Source organism: Urocitellus parryii, chromosome 1 (assembly GCF_045843805.1).
Source record: "Urocitellus parryii isolate mUroPar1 chromosome 1, mUroPar1.hap1, whole genome shotgun sequence".
Lineage (NCBI taxonomy): Eukaryota > Metazoa > Chordata > Mammalia > Rodentia > Sciuridae > Urocitellus > Urocitellus parryii.
In genome coordinates, this window is record NC_135531.1 from 171320343 (window position 1) to 171343767 (window position 23425).

The window sequence follows — 23425 nt, forward strand, 5'->3', positions numbered from 1 at the left end:
GGGTCCCTCTGCTAACAGGGGGCAATGAGGAGATGGTGAAGGCTATAGTCTGCCAGGTGTAGAGACCTGGGGATATTCCTCTGTGGGTCTCAGTTTAGGTTGCACATTTTGTCAGCCTTGCCTTCCCTTAACATGCTCATTTGAAATTCTACTTTCTTCATGAAATCCACGTTGACCCCAAAACCCTTTAACATTTTTTTTAAGCAATTACTGCCTCTATTGCTCATTTGGCATAAATACTTTATTGCCTTGTAATGTTTATGTTCCTCAAATTCTTTAACCCAAACTAAATTTAAATCATAATAAATTTATCAGTGCAAAAAAAAACCCCAATAATTTATTGTCTTGTTAGAGCACTTTACAAATTGCACTTTGTCTTCCACAACTTAGCTTCTAAACTTGGGGTTAGGGGGTTGCTTTGTGAAGCCCTTGAAATTGGTTGTAAAATCCTGTGCGTATCTTTGTGGGTTCCCCCCAACCCCAGAAGGCCTATAACTTTAGAGTCTAGAGTCTAGAGTGTCAAGTAAAATACGTGCATATTCTGAAGGACGTGCTTAATAACCACTTTCCCATACAAGTTTCTGCTTTCACCTCCCATTGCACTCCCTTTCCCTAGCATGATCACGGGAGGCTGCTCGGGGCTCAGCACCACCTCTACCTCAGGCAGGTCCAGAAGTAAACAGTTTTCTTGCCAGCTTGCCCACCGCATGGGGCATGGAGCTCTCTCTAGGGTCGCACCCCCACGGCCTCATCTCCTCCTCCAGCAGTCAGGCCAAGCACTTCCTCGCTCAGGGACCTTTCACTCCATCCCTCCGCCCCCACGCGCCACCCATCCTCATTCAGCCCTCGGGTCCCGACCTCTCCTACAACCCTGGCCGATGGACAGGGCTGGACACCTGCCCGGGACTCAGGCCTCCTTCGCAGCTCGGCGGACCCTGGGTCACTCACAGACTCAGGCCCGAGGCCACTCACCTAAGAGGTGGTTCCCGGGCGGGATTCGGCCGGCGCCGGCACCTGCTCGCAGTGTTGCCAGGACGACGCGGACGCGCTCCCCGGGGCGGGGCAGGGGGCGGACGCGACCAAACTCCGCCGGGACGTGGGGGAGCCGGGCGGCCGCGGCTCGAGGGCCGGAGGCCACGGGGAACTTCTCGGGGCGCAGAGCCGTCCACCTGGCTCGGGGCAGAATCTGGAGTGAGATTTATGATTTGGGAAGGGGGAGAGCTCATGGATTCTCCACGAGGAATGAGAAAGTCGGGAGACACCAGAAATTGGAAACCTGCAAGAGCGGATTGCTACAGCGGAGGGCGGGCGGGGGCGGGGCCTCCAGCTCAGTGGGCGGAGCTTCCCCACTGGCCTTGATCCCTGCTGCCCTACTTTTTTGCAGTTTGATTTATATTTTCTATTATGATAAATTTCACACATATTCAGCGGCAGGGCAGAATAGTATAATGAACCTCAGCACCCACTGTAACCGGATCAAATCATGGCCAACCTTATTTTATCAGTACCTTTCCTTCACTCTATTGCTCTGAAGAAAATTTTAGACATCATTTCATCATCACAGATATTTCAGGATGTGCATCTAAAAGATAAGGATTCTTAAAACAACAACAAAAATACCACAATAGCAGAACCTTAAAATTGCAATGATTTCTTAATCTTCAAATCCCTAATACTGCATTCTATTGCCTATAAATGTCATAATTATTTTTCCTAACATGTGCTAGTTAGAATAGGAATTCAAATACAGTAAAATCCACACATTGGGATAGATTGATAGGTCTTTTAGGTCTCTTTTAGGTGTCTTTTAATTGATATATTCCCCCTCCATCTCCTTGTTTTTTGTGATTTCTTCATGGTAGACACTGTTTCTGCCCTTGAAACTGATATTTAGGAGTTTTAAGCCTGAAACCTGTCTTGCCTCCTGCCCATCTGCCCTGTCCTTTCCACCCTGGTCATCCATGGACATTTTCCTTACACAGATGGCTCAGCCTTCTCCCTTCTCATGAGCTGTTTTGTCTTGCTCTTTCCATGTATGACTTGGTATTTACTTGATATTATTTATGGCTTTATGCTGTTAAGAGATTATAATGAGCATGCAATAGGACTGTCCACTTTCCTTCATGGTCATTTATGCTACATATATATTCCCTCCCAACTGGGAATGTTCTTCTCTTCCATCTTTTCATTCTCTAACTCCTCCCTTAGCACAACAATTACTGCTTATGAAAAACCTCCCCATCTCTCATGGGTACCACTAGATACGATTCTCCCTCTATCTTCCTTCTAACACTCCTTCCACCATCTTACGAGTGCTTATATTGTTATAGGCTGTGCCCATTATTATTTGCATACCGCATCTTAAACTGCAGGATCTTAGTGGGATGGCACTGTACTTTCATCTCCCAAATCCCTCAACACAGTTCTTTGTCTTTAGCAATTCCTCAGTAACGGTTGGCCAATGAAGTGAAAAACTTCATTTGTTTATCTAATAGGTTGCTTTAGTTATTTCTGTTTTGTTATCCCAACAAAGTTGTAGATTTCAAGAGAACAGGTACATGTTTGCCATTGTTCCAGACCTTTTCACACCAGCTCAAATCAAGATCATGTTTGTTTCCATCTGCATTTTAATGGGTGTTGGGTAGCGTTTTGAAATTTGTACTTAACTTTTTTTGAGAAAAAATCCTTATTTTGTATAGATTATACATAGGTCTCTATATAAGCAATTAACCAAATTATATATCACACTATGAGGATACCATTTGTTGCCTTCTGCTACTTTCTAGCAGAACCCCAGCTTTGTTCAGGTTTTCTCCCTTGTTTGCCAGTTCTAGCTGTAGATTAATCTAGATCAATGTGGAATTTTCAATCCTCTTGCTCTCCTTGCCCATGATTGATTTAGGGCTGAGTATGTAACCCAATTCTGGCTACAAAGACATTAGGCAGTCTTCTGAGAGACTTCTGGTAGACCTCTGGGGAAGGCTTTCTCCCTGCAAAGAAGACACACATAGATACAGTATCTTTCTCTTTCTGGATTTTGTAGTGTCTGGAAATAATTCATGGAACTTCAGCAGCCATCAAAGGCTATGAGATGCATTAGCATTAGGGTGAAAGTGGTGACAAGGACAAAAGAGCAAGAAGATAGGAGGAAGGTCATGGGCTTGGATGACATCATTTCACCTATGGTTGTTTGTACCTGTATTTCATTATCTCTTCCTTGCAACTGAAAATCTCTGACATTTCTGAACACTCAGAAAGTGTACACTGTGGCACAGGAGCTTGTTAGGAAGGCAGACTTTCCAGCTCTCCCAGACCCACTGATTCAGAAACTGCATTTTAATAAGATTCCCCCAGGCAATTCTTAGGTGCATGAAAGTTTGAGAATCATGTAACTTAAGATTTCTCTTCAAGTATAGCTGTTTCAGATCGTCAGTTACTCAATCGTTAATGTACATACTCCACTTAGCATTTACAATAAGCAGAACGTGCAGGTATCCCAGCATGAGTGTGACACAGGCAAGGAAGGTATAAGCTATCCTCTTCAGTAGAACAGGGGAAGTTGTTAATTTCTGTGCTCACGACTCCTCAGCTGGACTTGGTAGTATACGAAAATTGTATAGAAAATAAAATTCAAAGTCCTTGGAGGACTCAGAGGGACCTGGCTGCCAGCCCGTCCATCCACCTTCTCATCGTACTGTGTCCTCAACATCTCTTTTGCCTCCTGGGGTGGGTAGACGGGTGGCAGATCCTTTGATGCTGCTTCCATGGAGGAGTGAGATCCCTGTCCCTCCTCTTGGGTCTGGGTGGGTCTATGAGTGCTTTCACTGGGCTGAAGAGTCCCATCTGAATTGCAGACCCCAACATTTGTGAGATACAAAAAGCAGTTTCCAACCTTGATATTTGGGGATGGTAGTTCAGGCTGCAGCAAAAAATAATCAAAAACTTGCTAATTCCTAGTTGGCCAAAGGAGCCCTTCCCCAGAGGGGCTTTCCCTGGCTTGCTTTCTAAGTTAGGTCCCATCTGTTACCTCTCTCATAGTATTGTGCTCTCTCATACTGAATAGCTGCCATAGTCCGTTTGGGTCACTATAACAAAACACCTTAAATTGGGTGGCTTATAAAGCAAGAGAAGTTTTGGCTGGGAGGCAGACATCCCAGGTAATTGAGGTCACAATGCACTAGCACCTTCCTTATCTGATAGGGCCCACTTCCTGGATCACAGACAGTGTGATTTCTTATGGGTCCTCAAATGGTGGAAATGGGTAGAAAATTCCCTGGACCTGTTTTATTAGGGTACTATTCCCATGTATGAGGGCTTTGCCCCTCATAAATAATATACCCAATAATCTTGGGCCATGGTGTCAACATAAGAATTTTGGGAATATATGCTGAGGCTATAACTGATGGGTTGACCTCTTTGACCTCTATCTTCCTGGACTGTAAGGTCAACGAAGGATGATTATGGCCACTGAGCACTATGTATTTGTCACCTTGCACACTGCTTGCTATATGCCAGGGCCTCACAGATATTCAGATATTTATAGAGCAAAGTCATCAAGTTATGTCCAGTGCTTTCTAAATGTTAAATTTAAAATATACATGTATATATGTATATATAAATATATGTGTGTATATATACATATATATATATGTGTGTGTGTGTGTGTGTGTGTATATATATATATATATTTGAAATAGGGTAAGTTAGTCATATGATTCAAAATTCGAAAAGTAAAAAATCTTCCTTATTCATCTGTCCTTTAGCTATCAAGTTTCTTTTCCCAGAGGTAATTTATGTTATCAGATTTATATTAATATTTTAGGATTATGTTTTATATAGATGTGAACAATTGTATTTGTAAGACCTTGATCCTTTGTTTAAAAGCCCAAGGGCTTACTCTTCTAACCCTCCTTTTTGCACTGAAAATTTGTCTGGGTGATCATTCCATATTTGTATGTAAAGTACCTTTTTATTCTTTTTTATGTCTGCATAACAGTCAATAATTTATGTACCCAGTCTCTATTGTTAGATATTTAGTTTCTAATCTTATGCTATTATTAAAACCAGTGTTGTTACTTTACAAGTATGTACATCATTTCTACAAAATTGTGCTTATGTCTATTCATAAACGTGTGAACATGTCTGTAGGAAAAGTCCCCAAAGTATAAGTACTTTGATCAAAAGTTTTGTGAATTGGTGGTATTGATAATTATTGCCAAGTTACCTTCAATGAATTGCATTAATTTCTATTCCTACCAGTAACGCATGACACTTTGTTTCCTTATAGCCTCACCAATGAATTATTATAAAACTTTTATATTTTTGCTGATCTGATAGATTAAAAATGGTACTTCAATTTTGGTGTTATTTTTCACATTTCTCAAATGAATAAGGTGAACATGCCTTTATGTTTAGAGAATATTTTTTTGTATTTCCCCTCCTGTGAATCCATATCCTTTACCCATTTCCCATTGGATTGATTCTTCATCTTTTTCTTACTGAATCTTTGGAGCTCTTTACATATTAGGGATGTTAGACTTTTGTTCTGTGGTAATTTTTCCCAATCCCTTCCCAGTTTGTCATTTGACTGCACTGATATTGGTTTTTGTCTTGCAGAATTTAAAAATTATGTTGTATTTCTTTCTTTTTACTTTTTTTGGTACTGGTGATTGAACCTGGGGGGCGGGAGGGCTTTTTACTACTGAGCCACATTGCAGTCCCCCTTATTAAAATTTTTGAGACAGGATCTCACTAAGTTGCTTAGGGCCTCCATAAGTTGCTGAGGCTGGCCTCAAACTTGTGATCCTCCTGCCTTAATTAGCTTCCCAGGTTGCTGGGATTACAGGAATGTGCCACCATGCCCGGCTGTTGCACTTCTTATTTCTTGCTCCATAACGAATTACTTCCAAATTCACTGACTTGAGACAACTATAAAAAGTTTTTGTATCTTGTGGTTTCTCAAGGATAGGGGAATTCAGACGATACACCAGGGAAGGCTCCCTGATATCTGGGCTCCAGTTGAAAGACCTCAAAGCTTGGAAGCATAATCATCCGAAGGCATCATCTGGCAGTGGATATTAAAGCTGTTATCTGGGATCCTGAACAAGGCTCTTGGCCGACAATATAAATGCTCTGAATTATTTCAGCCTCATGGCAATGTTGGAAGTTGCATATTATTTCCCCCATTACATAGGTGAAGAAATTGAGGCTTAGAGGGTTCGAGTAACTTTCCCAAGGTCACAGGGTTAACTGATGATTAAGTCAGGATTCGAACTCAGATTTTTCTGTTGACAACATTCTTTTCTTTATGCCAAAGCCTTGCCAGGCAGAAATGGAAGCAGCGTTTGGAAGGTTGGACTGCACCTGACCTTCCTTTGCCCCATGCAATGAAGATAAGGTCTTGGAAGCATTAGCAACATCGTCTTTCAGAAATGGTTTTATTTGCTCTCTTTTATTTGATTTGCTTTAACTATAACATTTCATATAAATATTCACAAGGATGCTGACAAATGAAGGAGGAAAATATGAAAAGTAAAGAAAAAAAAAACTGCTTTCCTGAGAAAGCCAGTCTACATTTCCAGAGTGTAAACAGTGAGCCTGGACCATTAAAAACCTCATTAAAATGTCAGTGTTATACCTTTGTACTTCAGGACTGAATAGGAAATCACTCTTGCCCCATTATTTATGGCTCATCAATAATACATTAGTTCAGCTCCTAGTAAAACTGACATCCAGGGAAGGACAGGGCTGTTTGCTGGGTTTATTCCATACCCGAAGGGCCATAGCACATTGTCCATACCTGTGTGGTCATTTGGTGAAAACCTTAGACACCTGGGGGCAGTTCTTTCTCAGACACTCAATCCCCGCTCCCACCCCTACTCCAGGGTCCTCGTTGCTTCCACACCCCAAAACCAGCCATTTCCGCTCAAATATTACTTCTTCCTCCAAGCTGTCCCCAAGCACAGGTCAGAGCTAGTTCAGAGTTGGAAATAGATTCAAATGAGGGGAGGAGGGTGTATGGAGATTGAAAGAGGCTTCTTTAAGACCTCAGTTATAGCTGCCTTCAGGTGTCAAGATGCTGGTGTAAGAATTTTGCATCTCTCTGTCTCTTGTTTTTTTTCTAGTCCAAGCTGGCTTCTTTCTCAGCCAGGATCTTCATCCTGTGGCACAAGACTGCCATTTTGCTGTTAGCTTGATTGTAATGCCAACATATAGGTTCTGTTGGTATCACTTCTGTTGGCCCAAGTCAAGTCATATGTCCATCCCTGAACCAATCACTATGGCTAGTTAGAGGTGATGGTGACTCTCCTTGCCCAGGTCTGGGTCACGTGTTCACTCTCGGCTCTTCTTGGTTAAATCCTCACTCAAATGATGTGGCCTAAAGTGGAACAGTGAAGGTTCTTGTACCAGAAGAAGGAACAGAGATGGACAAGAAAAACCAACACATGCCTACATGCTTGACCTTTTTAAAATTGTTGATATTCAGATGCATTTGATTACAAACATGGTGACTGACAGGACTCAAGCTATGCATTAATTCAGCTGTCTAGTTCTTTACTATATGCTCTCTAGAATCTACCACAATTTGCAAAGTCATCCACCATATATGTCAGCCAAGCAATAGGTTGTTCAAAGTGTAGTGATTTAAGTCTTAGGTAGCAGCCTCAGTCATCTTTCTGGGCCTCCTGGGCATCCTGGGTGGTACACCCAGCACCTTGGCTTTGTGCATGGGGCTGAGGTTACAAAAGGCAACTTCCACCAGCTTCTGTCATCCTCACCCAGCACCTGGAACAGAGCAAGTGATCAGCAAATACTCACCAAATAAACATTAGTTCTCCAACAAATGTTTATTGCTGTTGGGAGGTGGTGGAGCCTTTAGAGGTGGGGCCTAGTGAAGGTCTTTATGTCATTGCAGGTGTGTCCTTGAAGGGATTGTAGGACCCTGCGCTCTTTCTCTTTGCTACCTGGTTCATAATGTAAGCAGTTTGGCTTCTCCTTGTGCTCCCACCATGGTGTGCTGCTTTGCCACAGGCCCAAGGCACTGAGACCAACTGATCATGGACTGGAAACTCCAGAACTATGAGTCAAAATAAACCATTTCTCATAATACATTGATCATCCTGAGTATTTATTATAAAAATGGAAAGTTGACTAACAGAGTCTATTGCCTTGAACCTGGGCAGGCTTCTGTATTTATCAAGGGAAAAAAAATGACTGGGGGGTATAAATGAGAGGCAGAGTGCTTGCCTAGCATTTGGAAGGTCCTGGGTTCAATACCCAGCACTACAAAAATAGAAAAAAAAATTGTCAAGACAATCGCAAAAGCGTGCCCTGGAAAAAAGAAGGTATTACTTCAATCTAACGTATGAAATATGATATGTCAATAGCTTTGTAATGTTGTGAACAACCAATTAAAAAAAATCGCAAAAAAAAAAAAAAGAAGGTATTTATCCTATCACCTGATCCCCTTGCCAGGACACCTTTTTGACAGTAGCTTCATTCATCTATTGTTAAGCTCTTATGGGTGACTCCACTCCCAAAGAGAGCTCTTGTTAGCTTCTGGGAACACTGCTTTTGCTTTTTGCCCATTGTTAAAGAAAAATTTCTTTAACACTTGCTAGAGTGTCAGGATTGTTGCAATAGATGCTTTGCAATAGGGATGTGAGGGGGGACTCAACTAAAAATACTATAGAATAACTGGATTTATAGCCAAGGAGCAGGGCAGTGAGGGGGGCTGTCAGTTGATGGAAAATAACTAAATGTCATGGTTGGTGAGTAAATTCTTGCTAAACCTGTTAAACAGCATTCTGCTGAAGGTGGAACAAGGACTTACATCTCAAAGATGGGAGATGAGGAACTATCATCAGTTATGGTGACCAGGTAGGAGTAGGATGGGAGATCTTATTAATTAACTTAGTAGGATTCTTGCTAAGACCAGGCCGGGGAGAAGGATGACAGGAAGGAGCTATGGTTGAGGCCCAGGTGAGAAGATGACTCGGGAGCCTAGCTAAAGTTTGCTTCAGGGAGACAGTGACTGATCCTTGGTGTCTCACTGACCCTTGTTGGTTCCTGTCTACTTTCTGTGCATGGTACTTCCATTTACTAATTTGAACAATGGTTTCTCCCTCTCCTGCCAGGCCCCTGACTGCTGGTCCTACCAGCAGTTACAAAGAAATGAGAAGATTGATGCAAAAGCACTTTGGAAGCTCCATGGATCAGGAAATCATCTTCAGGAATGAGGGGAACCTCAGGGCAATGCATGGGACACAGACTGGGTCTCAGTCTAGGTTCAAATCCAGCTTCTCCCTTTGCTAGCTATGCTAATGGGGGTGAGTGCTCACCTTCACTGATGCTCCAGTTCCCACCCTGCTAGAGTCTTGGAGGACCAAATAGGATAACACCTCCCCAAATTTCCAGACTCCTTAGCACATGACAGTTGGTAAATATATTATTATGTTCCCACTCCTTCCCTTCCATCCCTATCATGAAATTGTTTTCTCAGGCAGATTTTACAAAGCCACTGACTGGTTATATCCACGGAGTGTACAAGCATTTCACAGAATGCTTTAAACCCTTTTCTCATCTCTCTGAGAGCTGGAGCTTCCTGCTTTACAATGAATGGCTTGCCACAGGCCAAACGTTTATTGAATTGTCCAGAACAAATGTTGTTTTCGTCTTTCATGAGACATCATAGGGCTCTGATGTAGAGCAAAGATTACATTTTGGTGTTATTTCCTTTTTATTTCTTTCAATTGAAAAATTGATAACTAGAGTTGTTACAGAAAACAGTCAAGCAACACTGAAGTCTATATAGTAAGACTGGCAAATCTACAGCTCATGCACTTTCTGATGCTCACTTAGGGGATTGGGGTACAAGAAGCCTAGAAAATAATATTTTTTTCAGTCTTGAACCAATACAGAAATAAAAGCAAGACAGATGGGGCTAAATATCTTTTCCCCCCTTTTTTTCCATTTTTGAATTGCTCGGGATGGAATACGGGACCTTGTGCATGCTATACACCTAGCACAAAATATCACCCTTATTAGTAATCAAGTTAGTCTTGGAGGATGTAGTTTATATTTGTGGGCAAGCAGGGTTTCTAACACTAGACCCAAGAATTAGATAGACAAGCCATTCTCCACTGAGAGTACTAGACCAACAACTAGGGGAAAAGGACAGGGCAGAGCCTTGACTACCAATTAGTCTCAGCTTGGGTAATCCAGTTATAGGCTCTTTGTAGGAAGGTGAGCTGTCAAAGATATGAGAAGGGAGAGAGCAGAACTCTTGCCAGTTTTTCCTTATCCCAAATGCAGTAGTCATGTAGATCTGGCCTCACCTTCGTGTATGCGTGGGTGCATGCATACCTGTGTGCATGGGTACGTGTTAATGAAAAGGTAAAAAGAAGTCAGGAGGATTATATCAATGATTGTTCTCCAAAGGAAATAAAATATCCAGGACAGGACTCAGGGTTCCCCTTCCACAAACACTATCTCCAGTTTTCTCCTGCTGTGATGGTACTTAAACATCCTCACACTTATTTCACTGGGTGAATATTTGTGTAGAAAAACATCCTAGTGTTGGTGGTTGCATGTACACTTCAGGTTATTCTACTAAGCACATTGCTGAACAGCTCCCCCTTTATTTCTGCTGGTACCTACCAACCTCACCTTAACAATAATAGTGTCTTCTGGAAGGTCAGGTGGCTAAGGACTGGAGCATATTGTAGTTTTAACAGCTGCTTAACACTTGGAGCAGAGGGCTTACCCATTTAAGCTTCTGAGCTAAAAAGACCTAGTCATGTAGTAGATCCTCCTCCATCCTCAATGCCCTCCTCTGTCCAAAGGGTAAATCACCTGGAGATATGGTGGAATCCAATGAGCTCACAAAGTGCAGGGGAGAAAGGTTAAGGAAGGAGGAGAGTAAGGGTGTGGGCACCAGTGCAGAGAAAGAAAATTTGATATGGCTGGGGGTGAAGCTCATTGGTAGAGCACTGGCCCAGCATGTGCAAAGCACTGAGTTCAAACCCCAGTATGGGAGAGTGGGGTGTAAGGGTGTGAGAAAGAAAGAAAAGAAAATTGTGTGTCTATAAGAAGGAGCCATTCGAGGGACCTTGTACTGATGGATCAAAAGAGTGAGCCAATCCCCGGAAACCAAAGGCCAAATGTCTCTCTGATAAGTGGATGCTCATCCTTAATGGGGTGGGGGGGAGGCATGGGAAAAATGGGGAAACTGTGATTGGGCAAAGAGGGGGCATCATAGGGGGCATGGGGGCAGGAAAGATCGTGGAATGAGATGGACATCATTACCCTAGGTACATGTGTGACTGCACATACGATACATCCTGTACAACCAGAGAAATGAAAAGTTGTGCTGCAGTTGTGTACAATGGATCAAAATGCATTCTGCTGTCATATACCTAATTAGAATTAAAAAAAAAAAAAAGCGCCAACCTCCAGGACAGCCAAGCTGAGGCTCTCTCAGGTCCAGCAGGCTTACTGAGAGTATCTGACTAATACTCCAATAAACCCTAAGAGATCCAGGAAATGCAATGCCTCCAAGGCAGTTTATCATCTCAAAATGCCTAGGGGTACCAGAAGGTCCTCCTGGGTTTCACCTGATCATCGAAGATTTCTTCTTGTGATAGACCTCAAGGGATGGAGGTGTGCGAAACTTTCTGGAATGAGCAAGTATAATACCTACCTGAGGTACTGTGGATTGAACTCCACCGCACTTTACCACTAAGATACATCCCCAGCCCTTTTTACATTTTTTATTTTAAGAAAGGGTCTTGCTAAATTGCTTAGGGTCTCAAAGTTGGCCTTGACCTTGTGATTCTCCTACCTCAGCCTCCCTAGTCACTGACATTACAGGCGTGCACCACCATGCCAGGCTGAGTATAACCTGAATAATGAAGAAAAACAAAGTGAAAATGGGAACAGGTAGCTGTTCCACGGGAATAAGTGCAATAGGCATGCACTGAGCCCCTACTTGGAATTAAGTCTGGGTATTCCTCCATATCATGTTAGGAATAAGAACACTGAGACTCAGAGAGGTGGCCTGAGTTGTCCACGAGCACTCAGCAAGCTTGTGGCTTGAGTTTGTAGGCTCCAGAGAGATTGTTTATTCTGGACTTGAGGGGGAGGGCTGCAGCCATCAAGGCTGGGCCGAGCCTGCGGTCGGTCGGAGGCTCCAGGCCCCCGAGCCCTCCCTCTGCCTCCTCCCCTGCCAGCCTTTGCGCTGGCCCCAGCCAGTGAGGGCTGGGTGGAAGCGAGCAGGCAGCGCGGTGTCCTTATCAGTGGGCTAGGCGGCTCAGCGCGGCCACCTTGTCCGAGGAGCCGAGGAGCCGCAGTCCTAAGATCCGTCGCGGACCCGGTAGCCCAGCTATGTCTTCTCGGGGTGAGGGGTCTGCCCAAGGTCCGGAACCCTGCACGAGGTGTTGAGATCCCCAGCTGGCAGAGCTCACAGGCCCGCAGCCGTCGGGGCGCCCGCCTGCAGCTCATCAATCACCACCATGCGCCCCAGCCTGGAGTCGCCGCCGCTGCTACTGCTGCTGCTGATGCTCGCCTGCGTCGTGCACACGGTGAGTACCGTGCTTCTCTCGGGCAGGGGTCGCAGGGGTCCCACCCCACCCTCTACAGGTTGGCGGCCTCCTGCTTCTCTGGTTCAGCCTCGACCGGAGTGCAGGAAAACCTGCTGAAGAGTAGGAACCCACCCTCACTCCAGCAATAATCTCTATGGGAGACCCCCTTCCCGCAAAGAGTCAAACAGCCTGTGCGATAGGAGAAGGTGGCTCTAAGGTAAATCCTCTGGCCAGACACTTCAACCCTTCCTCCAGCAGAGTCCCTCCTGGACGGAAATTCTGCGCCACCTCTGGCAATCCCTAGTGAGGTGGATGCTTTGTCTCCAGTATTTCAATGAAACCTCCTAATCCCCTTTCCAGATTATTATCACCCTCGTTTTACAGATAAGAAATCCGAGGCTCAGAGAGGAAAAAAAAAATATTGCCTCATGTCAGAGAATTGGAACCCACATTCGTCTGTCCCAAAGCCTTGACATTTTCACACAGGCCCAACTGCAGATGGGACAGTCCCAAAAAGCTGTGGGACAGTTTGCAGCTCCCCATCCCCCGCTCCTGTGGGATTTGGATTCCTAATGTCTGTCTGTCTCCTGGCTCCTGGGAGCAGCTAGTTGGTCCCCACAAACCGGGTTCAGAGAGGAGGCTGGAACAAAAAGAGAAGGTGCCACGGTGTGTGGTTTGTTTTCCTTTTCCCATAGAAACCCATGGGAATTCTGGTCTTCTGCTACTGGGATTTGTGAGTGAGATGCTGCATCCAGATTCTCAGGATGGAAGGAATTGGGAAGGGGCCCTAGGTGGCAGATTCCACAACCCTCCCCTCCCACTAACATTCTAAATTGGCTCACAAGACCTGTGTTCCAAGAAATGTGCCTAGGAAAAGCAATTAGGGACCCAATTCTGAGTCTCAGTGTCTGTCTTGGGCAAGTCCTTTCTAGTTTTGGACAACTTTGCCTTCCTATAGTATGCTCCTTTTTGATTATAAGGAATCCCTCTACTCCAGGCATTGATGAGCATGCTGACACTCAGGAGATGCTCATCTTTCTGACATCTGTGTATCATTCCAGTAGCTGCAATTCGAAAGTGCAATTTGGGGCTCACTCTCAACTCCCAGGTAACCTTGGAGCCTCTTGTATTCAGTGGCAGTACTGGCATTGGAAGGCGCAAGAGCAACGGCACCCACTCTTTTAGTGTGGACTCCCAATTTTGGGAAATGCTATCCGGGACAATGGGAACCATTCAAAGCCAAATATGGCTTGGAGGTGTGTTATTTAGGAATGGGAGAGGCAGTAGCTTCTTTCTTGGGAATCTAGGTTGTCCTAACTGGTACCTGGGCTGCAGAACTGAGATTCAGCTTAAATTTTAACCCCAAGGGGACCTCCCAGGTCATCTCAGCATCAAACAGAGGGGAAAAATGAACATCTTTGCTTGGTTCAAACCTTCAGTGTACTTTGGAAACATGGGTCCTTATACTGTGGTTCAATTCCCTCATTTTAGAGATGAGAAAACTGAGACTGACAGAGAGAAGGGAACTTCCCAAGGCAGCAAGTTAGTACAAGAGCTGGGACTGGAACCCAGATCTTTGGATTCCCAACCTGCTGGGACTCTGTCCATGACACTTCCTTGTATTTGGATGTCATTTTTATAGACCCACGTACTGTGTCATATTATTCTTAAGAGAGGGTTTCCTGTGTATAAATTGCGGTCCTCCAGTTCTTCTCTGGGTTTATCCAGACCTGACGTTGTATTTCATACTTCTTGGCACAACACTTTAATAAATTAGAGTGGGATCGACCTACTTCGGCTGGAATATTTCCCAGCTGTTGAAATCTTGTTTTCCTTCTGTTTGACTCTGGGTGGTCAGACATTTGGATTTGAAGTTCAAGGATATTAAAAACAACTTTTTATTCATTTGGGACTCCCCCTTGAGGAAGATCAGACGCATCTTCCTAAAGAGTAGGCGCTGAGACCAAAGTGCTCATTCCTACCCCTTCCCCCAACACACACACTTATCCCGCCTCTCCATTCAGGGAGATGTGGAAGGGTCCCCTGCAAGTGAAAACCAAAAAATGTTAATGGCCAAAGGGGAAATCTCTCTCTCTCTCTCTCTCTCTCTCTCTCTCTCTGCTGTACCCACCATGGTAAATCTGGTGAGAACTTTCACCTAGAACATTACCGTAATTATTTACTAAAACATCTGGTCCTCTCTCATCTCCTCATGCACACAGCTGGAGCTTGAGCACTGAGACTTCCTCCTGTTAATCTTTTAACCCAGCAGCCTGTCCCACTGTAAGAAGGAGCTCAACGTGTATGTGTCGAATGAATGAATGAATGTTGATGGTGCCCACAGGAGAATGTCTTAAACTGTGGCCACTTCATAGAGCGACAAGGAGTGAAACAATCTTGAAAGTGATCATGGCTTGCCAAATTGTACATAAATGTGTCAAGCCATGGAAAGAGTCACTTAGGGTAAGACTTTCTAATCCATGGCACCAAGCAAACTGCCAACTTGACAACCTTAATGAGTTCAGTGGAGTGGGTGGGGCTGCTTTTGCCTTGAAGCAGGTTTCTTAACTTGGACTGTGTTACTCAGCTTTTCTTCACTGGGACAAAACAGCTCACAGGAGGGAAGGTTTATTTTGGCTCATGGTTTCGGAGGTTTCAATCCATGGTTGCTTGGCTCTGTTGCTTTGTGGCTGTGTGGGCACAGTAACACTTGGCAAGAGCACATGGCACAGGATCCCATTCATCTCATGGTGGACAAGAAGCAAAGGGAGAGGCAGGAAGGGGACATGGTCCCAATAGTCCCTTGAAGGACATGTCCCCAATAACCTAACTTTTTCCAACTAAGCCCCCACCATCTCCCAGTAGTGCCACAGGCTGGAGACCAAGCCATCAACAGATAGGCCTTTGTGGGACATTTAAGATCTACACCATAACACATTCTATGGATATTTGGGGCCAGATAATTCTGTATTGTGGGGCTGTCCTGTGCATTGTACCACGTCTAGTAGCATCCTTGGCATCTAGCCACTAGAAACCAGGAATATCTCTCCAAAGTTGTGACAACAGAAAATGTCTGCAGACATTGGCAACTATTCTCTGGGGGTAGGGAAGACAAAAGTGCCCCTGTATGAGGTCCATTTCCTTAAAGGCTATCACATTCCAGGGGAAATAACATTATTCAGGCTCACAATAGAAGCTCACTGCATATTGCATTCAGGGAAATGGGATTGGTGACAGGGATGTGAGTCAAAGGACAGAAACAGGTGTATGTGACAAAAATCTATTTCTAAGACAGACAAAAAGATTTCTGCAAGCAACGGGCTCCTTGATCTTTTCTGACCTCCCTTCCCATCATTCCCCCTCCTTTCCTCATTCCTCCCTAGTCGATGGCTCAGAAAACATAAAAACTCCAAGTAGTGGTCTGACACATAGAAGCCTCTGGCACATGGTGGCCCCTGCCCCAGTCTGTGGTACATCTGGGTCTAGTGGCTGACCAGACCTGTGGCAGGCTCACGAGAGCATGTTATTGATGACTCTTCAGAGGAAGGTTACTGGAGAATTTTTTTGTGTGCACATGAAAATCACTTCCTAATTTTCTCAAGAAGTGCTTGTGAATTTCAAAATAAAAATGTAATACCACTAACATAGATGAATAGTGGTGATGATGAGGATGGTGGTGGTGATGGTGATGAAGGCTTCCTTATTGAGCTGCAGTTTCACACCAGACTCTGCTAAGTCCCTCAGAGACTATCTGATTTAATTCTCACATCAGCAGTCGTTATCCCTACAGTGACACTGAGACTTGGAGATAGGTGAAGGTACTTGCTCAAGGGTACCTGTCTGGACAGGGTGGCATAAGATCTCCGCCACACATCTGATGACCTCAACCAGCTGCTCCCATAGAGTCTCACTCTGGGTTTCTGTGCCCAAGGGGCCATCCTAAAATCCTTTCCCAAATATCTGAGTGATGTGAATTTTCATTTTATCTCAACTCCTTATGAAACCCAAAACAACCACCAGATTATATACTTATTAAGGGGACCAGAGATATGCTTAGGGGTTCACAAAATCAAATGACTAGCCCTCTCTCACCTGTGGCATCACATTTTGGGGTTCCCACAGAGCTCTCCTCCCTCCACCCTGCTCCATTGTCCTTACCCATCCTTACCCCCAATTTCTTGCCATGCCCAGGGAAGGCTCAGCTGCTGTCCTGGCACCCTCCTTGAAAGCCCAGATTTACTCTCTAGGATTAGAGCTCTGCCACCATTAGACTCCTCCAGTGGCCCCTGCTTCCCTGTCCACTAAAGGCCAAGACTCTCACTGCTGACCCCACTCAGGCCCTGGGACAAACCTCAGCCCAAGGTAAAACCCACAACACTCAGATTCTATGTACCCTCTTACATTCCGCAGAAGGCTGCTGTGCGTGGTGCAGACTTAAGAAAATCAGACCACCCTGGGCCCACCCAGCCTCCACAGTCCATGTCTGATGGATTCTAAGGGGAAGGGCATCCCTGCTTAATCCTGTCCTGCAGCCCAGCGCATTGTGCTGCCAGGATTCAAAAGGTCTCCTGATTCTAGAGTCCTCCAGGTCCTGCCTCACTTTCCTCACCCCTGGCTCTCAGAGGTGCTCCCTGATAGCCACCTGTCTTTTCACATTCCGGATCTCCCTACCTGCCCTTTCATTCCTGCAGAAGCATTTGTCTCTCATTTCCTGAGAGGTGAGGCTCCCTGGACAAACTTCCTCTTTTGTCTAAATTATACTCTCGGTTCCCTTCCTTCCCATTCATCTTAGTCAGCCGGGCTGTTAGAACAAAATACCCCAGGCTGAGCGACTTGAACAGCAAAGACTGACTTTCTCACACTTCTGGAGTCTGGAATCTGAGATGGGGGTCCTATAGGGTTTGGTTTCTGGTGAGGGGTCTCCTCCTGGCTGGCAGGCTACCCTCACTTGGCCTTTCCCAGGAGTGTTGTGGGCAGGGTGTGGAGAGCAGTTCCTGGCATCTCTTCTCTTCCCCTCTGTCCATTACTGGCAACCACCATTCTACTCTCTGCTTCTACGTGCCCAACTTTTTTTGGTTCCACATATAGTATTTTCCTTCCTGGGATTGGCTTGTTTTATTTAGCATAATGTCCTTTAGGTTTAGTTGTGTATCGCTAGTGGCAGGATTTCCTTCTTTTTAAAAAACTGAATAATATTCCATGGTACTTATATCACATTTTCTTTATCTATTTGTATGCTGATGGCCACTTAGAGGTGATTCTATCTTGTCTATAGTGAATAGAGCTGCAGTGAACGTGGGGGATACAGATATTGGTATGAGGTGCTGATTTTGTTTTCTTTGAGTATATATCCAGCAGTGGAAATACCAGGTCATATTATAATCCTATTTTTAAAAAATTTTAGGAACCTATATATCATTTTGATAATGGCTGCACCAATTTACATTCCCACCATTGGTGTATGAGGGTTCTCTTTTCTCCACATCCTTCCTATCACTTGTTATCTTTTGATCTTTTTGATAGTAAGTATCCTAACAGGAGTGAGGTGATATCTCATTATGGTTTTGATTTTTATTTCCTTGGTGATGAATGATGTTGAGGACTTTTTCATACACCCAAAGGCCAGTTTGAAGTCATTAGATACTTTTCAGTGCTTCAAGGGCAGATACCACATCCATTTACCTTTGTGTCCCCAGTGATGGACAGACTGATGGACATGTAGTAGGTATCAAATGAATGTTTACTGGTTATATGATACTCTTATTTTTCATAGTGTAAACTATGTTATTATTTCTCCCTGTCAAACGATTTCTTTCTAGTCTCAAGTTAGCAGGTAAGTAATTATATACGAAGTGTAAAAAGCAAAATGATATTGAGTCCTTTCACTTTCTTCAGAATTTAATAGGCTTTTATTATGTCTCCTCCCACGTTTTATATTTTCAGATTTAGGAGTCCAAAATTAAACTCTACAATAGCAGAACTCTCTTGACATTTTCCCTCTCACATTGAGATCTGCTTTGTTATCCCCTCTCTCTGCAGAGTGGATTATTCAACTGATTTCTAGAGGAAAAAATACGGCTGTCCTATAATGTCCAAGTTTACATGTCTCAAGAATGGAAGAATTGTCCACCATCCAGGTAGCAATACTAAGTTTCCAAAGGAAGAAGGCAGATTGTTCTCTATTGCATTGTTTATTTTTTTCTCAATTGATCCAACATAGAGATGAAGCGTTCTTCCCAGTGAGGAGCTGTTGGCTCACAGGCTGAAGGGCATCTCAAAGTATGTCTACCATCTGGAAAAATACTTAAAGAAAGGTGTTATGATTTGAACATGAGGTGTCCCCCAAAAGTTCCTGTGTTAATGCAGGAATGTTCAGATATGAAATGATTACATTATGAGAACTATATCTAATAAGTGAATTAATCCATTTAGTGGATTAATAATTGAATGAACTAACTGGGTGGTAACTCTGGGCAGGTGGGTATGGCTGAAAGAAGTAGGTTACTATGGTTGTGACCTTGGGGATTATATCTTGTCCCCTTGGCTCCTGCCCCGCCCCCCCCTCTGCTTTCTGGTTGCCATGAGATAAACAGCTTTCCTCCACCATGCCCTTCCTCCATGATGTTCTGCTTTCCTTGGGCCCAGAGCAATGGAGTTGGATGATCATCCACTGAATCTCTCAAACCATGAGCCAAAATAAACTTTTTCCCCCTCTAAGTTGTTTTTGTCATGTATTTTGGTTACAGTGACACAAAGCTGACTAATACAAAAGGAATGGTGAAGGTTAATTACAGCATCATCAAGCAGCAAATGTGAACTTGGACTCCAGAAGGCTCAACCTGGACTAGGTGTTGAGTGAGACAAAGGGTGATATTATCCACAGAGTCACAACTGGCTATGGAAATACTCATAAACTTACGTACCATTTCTTAAAAAAAAATTACCATAGGTTATACCCTAGCAAATTCAAAACTCAATCTAAAATATAAGATTTTTTTAAGAAGTAGAATTCACCGAGGATGGCAATGTATGGATATTAGTTCACAGTTCTGCAACACCCTTGGGAGGATTTAGTTCAAAAAACCAAATTGTTCCTTGAAGAAAGTCCCAGAGAAGATAGTTGACAATATTATACAAGTTTCTTTCAGAATCTAGAAGTACAACTAGGAGATATAATGATGAGGTGAAGGTCTATGAATTTTTGTGATCAAGAAAAGGAAAACTTCAAATTCCAGGAAAGACAAAAGTAAATACAAAAACATTTGTGGTTCAAATATCTAAAAAGTCAAACTTTTTGACATGACTCTATCAATAGAAGAATGTAAGGGTGGCTAAGACTTAAATTCTTTAAGAAAGAATACATTCTGTATGTCTTTGTTCTTCTAATAAAATAATAAAGAAAAACATCATTTAGGGATTTTTCTTTGGCAATCTCTTATTAAATTTGTGGGGACTTTTCAAACACATACTTAGGGTATCGAGTTGACAATGTGGCAGACTGACCACATGTGTTGACTCTGCTCCTAGAAACTCCCTTAAGATGACATGAAACTCCCTTAAAATGAAATGAAAAAGGCTTAAACCCACAAGTCAAAGAGAACAAAAGAAAACAGCAAAGCAGAGATCTCAAGAGATCTTTGCAAAATGGAAAGTGATTACAAAAGGAAGCAGCATGGGAGAAACAGCCCGCTGAGTGCTGGGCGGAAGAGAAGCTGTGGAATGGGCGTAGAGCACCCAGGAAAGACCTCAGGGAGGGAGACACCACGGATCTTGGCAGTGACCCCCGACAGCCTGACTGAGTCACAGGGAAGGTCACCAGTCAACAACCTGTCCAAGGCCAGCAATTCCAAGAACTGTCAGTGCCTAAAACCTGAATATGACGTCAAGGAAGGGTTCCAAGGTGGACGCAAACAAACACAAGAAAGGAACACAGAGAAAACAGACCCTCCAGAGAGGAGAGGTCACGGTTGCTGTGACTTGAATTGTCCCTTCAAAACTCATGTGTTGGCAACTTACTCCCCAAATTCATATGTTGATGGTATCTGGAGAGAAGATGTTTGGGAGGCCATTACAGTTAGACGAAGTCCTGAGGGTGGGGCCACCACCAGGGGATCAGTGGCTTTTATAAGCCTGTAATCCCAGTGGTTGGGGAAGCTGAGACAGGAGTCTTGCCCCAGCAACAGTGAGGCCCTAAGCAACTCAGTGAGACCCTGTCTCTAAATAAAATACAAAGTAGGGCTGGGGATGTGGCTCAGGGGTCAAGAGACCCTGAGTTCAATCCCCAGTACCCTCCCTGCTCCAAAAAAAGAAGAGAAAGAGAGGACCCAGGCTTGCATGCTTTCTCTCTTGCATGTGGTGCCTTGCCTTTCTGTCATGTAATGCCCTTGCCTAATGCCAGTGCCATGCTGTTGGGCTTCCCAGCCTCTAAAATTGTGAATCCAATAAATCTCTTTATAAACTTCCCAGTCTGTGTTACTCTGTTACAGCAACAGATAACAGACTAATACAGCGTTAAAAAAAAAAAAAAAAAAAGGATGCTGAAGCCCTACTATGGGAAAGGAATAATGGGATAAGAGAGGTTTCTTGGAAATGAAATGCATAAAAATAAAACATTCACTTAAAAACTCCACAGATAATGTCAAGGAAATCTCCCAGAAAGATTACAAAGAGGAGATTATAAGATAGAGAGATGAAAAGATTAAAGGAGTGATCCAGATAGTTCAATATTTAATGAATTCTGGAGAAACAGAGAAGGTGAAGGGGTGAAATAACAAAATAAATAATGTAATTTTTTTAATTCCCAAAAATGAAGAACACAACTTTTCACAGAATATCCAACCAACCAACAAAAAGAAAACAATTTCTCCATTACATTTTACAACAATGAGAAACAAAGAAAAATCTTAAATAATTCTAAAGGGAAAACAAAAAAGTCCCTATATATAAACAATTTGGAATTGCATCTGACTCTTATTACTCAACGGCACAGGAAGAGTTGAATACTATACCAAATTCAGTATTACCTCCCTTCAAAATTAGGGAGGAAGGGTTAGGGATTTTGCTCAGTGGTAGAGTGCTTACCTAGCATGGGCAAGACCCTTCGGGGTTCAGTCTTCAATCCTGGAAAAAAAAAATGGGGAGAAAAATTTTCTCAAACTAGAATTCTCTATGCGAATTATTAGTATGATAATCAATCAAACTTTTCACTTCAGTAAGAAGAATTAAAAAACTTTTCTTGCAGGACTGGGACTGTAACTCAGTGGTGGAATGGTGAAATGCTTGCTTAGCAGGCATGAGGCTCTGAGTTCCATCCCCAGCTAAATAAATAAATGAACTCCCTATATGTGCTTTCTTAGGAAGCTATTAGAAAATTCAGTGCTTCTGCAAAATAAGAGAGCAAATCACATGGCATGCAATCTAAGAAAACAGGACTCCAAGCAGGAGAGGAGGGAAGGGGGCACCCCAAACCACAGCCAGGTAGCGGGCCACAGGTGGAGCAGGAGGGTGGAGCAGGAGGGTGAAGGACTCTGGGAGAGCAGTCTCCAGAGAAAAAATAAATAGGACTGTTGACAGAGCTGTAGGACCACTTGGGAAAATTAGCTACAGGTACATAGAAAAGTAATCAAATGAAAAATCACAGTAATTACTGACCTCAGGAAAAACAAAATGTACAAGAGACACATAATCATTTTATGTGACTTGACCCAGAAGCAAACAGTATTTCATAGTCAAAAAAAGCCATTATAAATACAGGACATTTGTTTTGCCAAAAATTAAATGAAGAGAATTATAGGTAATCTAAGAGGAGATTAATATATGTGGAATACTTTAAAACATCTAAATCTTTATCTTCCTTAATTGGAAGTTTAAGTGTCTCAGTAAACCAAGAAATAATAATGAGAGTATAATTTTAAAATATGGAGATAAAAATGAAAAAGAATAACTAAAAGGAGCAGAAAATCATTGTTTCTGAAGAACAGGTAAAGATTAGGGTAAAGAAATACTATTTTTTTTTTCATTTAAACTCTGGTACTAATACAATTAAAAGAAAAACAAAACAAAACACATATACTTACCCAAATGCAATATTTGTGGGCTTTTTTCCCCTTAACTGTTAAACTTTAAAGGGATCTTTTAAAAATTAATAGCTGTTGCTTGGAGGAAAAATTTTATTATATAAAGTTCAGAAATTCTTTTCATTTATCTTTTTGTGCAGTTGAAGTACAATGATACTTAGCACTTTTAATAAGTATATTAAAATGCATGTATAAATATGCATGGATCTACTAAATGCCAGTCTCTCCTCCCCTATCTCTAGGTTAATTTATGATAAGAGAGCTCATTTCACTTTCTGTCACCAACATATTGTCCAGGTAGCTGTTCCACTGAGCACCATCTTTTCCCAGCCACTCCCAACAACCCCGAGGGCCATCTTCCTTCTCTCTTGTCAACACTTGGAAGCCATGGGCTCAGTCCTTTCAGCAGAATGCCATTCATGTCACATACACACTGCAGGGCACCAAACCTTTCTTTAGATTGCATACCACCACACAAAATAATCTCGGTTTATTGCATTTGAGTTGAAGGGTCATGGGTAAAAGAAAAGAACTGTGGGACCATCCACTTCAATGGCACTCAAATGGCCTTTGTAAAACCACAACAGCAGCGGAAAAGTCACGAGTGTCTGTAAGTGTGTGGGACATTGGAATCCTCGTACACGGGCAGGTGGGAATGTAAAATGGGGCAGCTGCTGTGGAAGAGAGCTCAGTGGTTTCTAAGAAAATTAAATATAGTCTTACCATATGATCCAGCTATTCCATTTCTGGGATTATGGATGGTCCTCA

At 43.2% G+C, this 23425-nt stretch overlaps 1 protein-coding gene across 1 annotated transcript in view; it reads left to right on the plus strand.

Annotated features, from left to right (window-relative positions):
- The first annotated feature begins 12512 nt into the window (after positions 1-12512).
- LOC144250073 (secretin receptor-like) overlaps positions 12513-23425 on the plus strand; it is a 64124-nt gene continuing 53211 nt past the window's right edge. The window contains exon 1 of the mRNA XM_077792481.1: positions 12513-12581. Coding sequence (XP_077648607.1) covers positions 12513-12581 — 69 coding nt within the window. The remainder of the gene's footprint in view (positions 12582-23425) is intronic.